A 3,663-nucleotide genomic window follows, 5' to 3' on the forward strand; every position below is an offset into this window, starting at 1 on the left:
GTCAAACAGAATTCTTGCTCTACAAGAATTTTCTCTGTAGACTCTAAGAAACATCCACTGCCCTCCCCCCAAAACAAACAAAAACAATTTCAATCCAGATAATGCAAAAGACAGAAATGGGATTGCTGTGAAAGGAGACTTCATGGTACGGTGGGCAGAGCTCAGGGTGTGGCACTAAAGATGGCAATCGAATTCAGGCTCTGCCACTTACAAGCTGGGATCCCAAGAAAGTCCCTTCATCTTTTCGAGACATTTATCATTTCTAAAATGGAGTGATGATAATGTCTGCCCTTTTCCCCAGGGTTATGAGAAGTGCTTTGCAAGCTATAAGGTGTTATTCTCTAGAGGGAAGATGGAAGAAATCACAGCAGCTCAACCACATCCACGGGGCTTTCTCTAGGCTGATGGAGTCTTTTCCGCAAGTGGCTCTGCCCACACATCATGTCTCCAGCACAACTGTGAGGCCCGGAACTGACAGAACCCATCCTGACATACTTCCTTGTCTTAAGACACATTGGAAACAATCCAGTCTGGTGATGCCAGGCCTAGACCCAGAGGGAAGAAGAATGACTATGTAATAAATATGTGTGTGCTCACTGACACTGAGCATCGAAGTCCCCTTCCACATTCAGAGCCCACCTCTCCTGAACCACTTTCATCTCAGAATCATTGCTGTGCTCTCCCCAATAATACCATCCTTCACGTCAAGAGCATCGGTGATGTAACATATCTTAAAAGAATATTTCACTATTATCTTTGGGATTCTTTCCAAGCTACAGACATTCTTACTTCAGTTTTTCTTTTTTCCTTTTTGTCTTTTTTACTGACCAGTAATGGGATCGCAACCCTCGGTGTTGCGCCCACACAGCGCTCAGCCAGTGAGCGGGAACCGGTCTCCACATGGGATCCGAACCCTTGGTGGGAGCACCGCCGCGCTCCCAAACAGCGCACTCTCCAGTGCGCCACCGGGCCGGCCCGGAATTCTTGGTTGTTTATTTTATTTATTTATTTTTTTTGTGACCAGTAAGGGGATCGCAACCCTTGGCTTGGTGTCGCCCGCACCGGGCTCAGCCAGTGAGTGCACCAGCCATCCCTACATAGGATCCGAACCTGAGGTGGGAGCGCTGCGCGCTCCCAAGCGCTGCACTCTCCCGAGTGCGCCATGGGACCGGCCCCTTACTTCAGTTTTGATGCTGGCACTTTCTTGATCTTACCAGAAAGATCCTGCATGTGCAAAAAGTGACAAACACCAGATTGCTTAAACCAGGACAAGCAGAGTCCCTGCCTATACCCAAAGCCCACTCAACATTGGCACAAAAATTTATTTTCATAAAAAAAGGAGTGCCATTTGAGTCATATCCTTGCATAGTCCAGCCTGTGCCACTAAATGGTTGTGAATTTGGCCTTAAAAAGTGTCTTGTGGCATGACTGGCCTCCACCAAAGGCCCAACCCAACCCCAGCAGCAAGGGCAGCTCTAAGTCTACGCACCCCTCCCCTGCCTCCCAAACTTTTGGCCACATTCGCGGAGGGCTATATGAAGCTCTCAATATTCGATGATGATTGGCCTTTAAAAAAAAAAAGATTGGCATTAGATTTATTTTGATAGACAGGCTCTTGTCCCATTATCTGCCATTTCCCACTCAGAACCTTGTCCTTTTTGTTGTTTCTGTGTATTTGTCCCTGTAGATCTTGCAGACTATTGCTCACCCCTTCACATCACCTTTGCTGTCCCCTTTGTTTGTGGTCTTGCAACAGCCCCCCTGAGGTGAAGGTCTTGGCCCAGGGAGGATGGGAGCCACGATTCCCCTCATTTCCCCCAAGCTGGCCATGCAAGCTCCTGCGCTCTCCCCTTGCATCCCTCCCCTCCCAGGCAATGAGGGAAGACTCATCCTCCTCCTCCCTGATGTCCATTCCCAACTCTCATTCCCGCAGTGAGTCCCACCCTGTGATGCAATGCGAACACCTCGGCCCTGGGAGCATCCTGGAACAGCCTGGGAAAGGGAACGGCTGGCGAGGACATCCCCCACAGCAGCACTGTGCGCCTCGAGAACGTGGGTCAGGGTGGGCGACCCTGGTGGAGGGCGACCGCTGGTGGAGGACCTGCCTCTCAGTTGACTGGAAAACGGGACTCCAGCAATGCAGCAGGGCGACCTCCAAAACGATGGGACCTGCCCAAGGCCTGGACAAGTCAGCAATTCATTTTTCACCTTCTTCAAATGGTGAAAGAAACTGTAGAAACTGTATTTTCTGGTCTGAGCACTCATATATTCTAAGTTCAAAACCAAAGTGTTAACCCTGAACATATTAAAAACCACTGAGTTGTGAGCTTTCAAAGGGTGAATGTTATGATATGTGAATTACACCTCAATAAGGCTGTTACAAAATGGAAGTGTTTCATTGCCACTGTTATGTGTTTAAAAATCCCTCTTTCAGCATTAGCTTTAGCCGAAGAGGGTGTGTGGGAGGGAAAACACATAGGATCCCTATTAAAAGACCCACAAAACATCACTTCCATGCAATACACAATTTCTAGAACAAAGACGAAGCCTCAATAAACATCAAATGATAGTATGCGACAAAGGCAGGTAAAAGCTGAGGTAGAATATTGGCATAATGTTCTTAAAAGAATAATATTATGTGTCCAGTATTTAGCCAGCATAATAATATGTTGCTATTGTTTTCTCATGGTGGGAGATGTGAAATTATGAAGAGAGGGTTTCCGGATCAAAACAGGAAGAAAAGGTACCTGGCCCCTAGGAAGAATCTTCATTAATTGCACAATAAACAAATAAATACATAGGCACCTCTTCTCTACCCATTATTCTAAGTTTTCATTGATAAATCACTATGCCTTAGAAGGATCTATGAATTTTGCAATATGTTAATTTAATTTTATTTTTTTAATTAATTAATTTTTTAATGAGGAATAAAGAGTATTGGGCTCACACCAGGAGTCGCTGGGTCCTGAGGACCTCTGTGTATTTGTCAGTTTTCTTCTCCACGTTCTTTTTGGCCTGTTTCCTTAGCCTCATGAGCTGTTTTTTCTTTTGGTAATGGATCTTGGCCTTTTCCTTCCTCTTCTCCTCCAGGGTAGCTGTCACTGCCTGGTACTTCCAGCCAACCTCATGAGCCAGGCATCCCAGGTAGGCGAACTTTCTTGTAGGCTTCAGCCACTCAACCTTGAGGGCAGCATGAACCACCATTCGCTTTTTCTCGTCATAGAGTGGTGGGATCCCATCAAACACCTTGAGGCAGTCCAAGGCAGACTGGCCTTGCTTTGTCTTGTGGGGCAGCATGCACTTGTTTCTGTAGAAATTGCCCTAAATGTTGATGACCTCATAGTGCAGGAACCACCTTCCGGCCCAGCAGTACCTGTTTGGCCACGATGGCAGCCAGGTGGCCGAGGAGATGGCCTTGGCCATCGAGTACCAGGACCTGCCCCTCGGCCATCTTTGGCAGCCACCTGGGAAAGCACAATACATTAACTTTAAATTAATTTATTTATATAGACAGGAGTTCCACAAAAAATATTTTCCTGGGCCTGGCACACCTTAAAGGTGGCCTTTGACGACCACTGCTTGGCCAGTGGCACCATGGGGATTTCTGAGATGTTAGACTATGAAAAAAAAAAAATATTTTCCTGGGCCTGGCACACCTTAAAG

General features: G+C 46.8%; 1 protein-coding gene across 1 annotated transcript; it reads right to left on the minus strand.

Moving 5' to 3' along the window:
• Window positions 1-2,943: 2,943 nt before the first annotated feature.
• On the minus strand, window positions 2,944-3,451 carry LOC103605835 (putative 60S ribosomal protein L13a protein RPL13AP3). The gene is made up of 2 exons (XM_008590453.1): window positions 3,374-3,451; window positions 2,944-3,321 (listed from the first exon to the last, which is right to left on the minus strand). Exons 1-2 carry the CDS (start codon window positions 3,449-3,451, stop codon window positions 2,944-2,946), a joined length of 456 nt encoding a protein of 151 aa, XP_008588675.1.
• Window positions 3,452-3,663: the final 212 nt, after the last annotated feature.

The sequence above is a fragment of the Galeopterus variegatus genome, unplaced genomic scaffold, assembly GCF_000696425.1.
Source record: "Galeopterus variegatus unplaced genomic scaffold, G_variegatus-3.0.2 Scaffold140, whole genome shotgun sequence".
Lineage (NCBI taxonomy): Eukaryota > Metazoa > Chordata > Mammalia > Dermoptera > Cynocephalidae > Galeopterus > Galeopterus variegatus.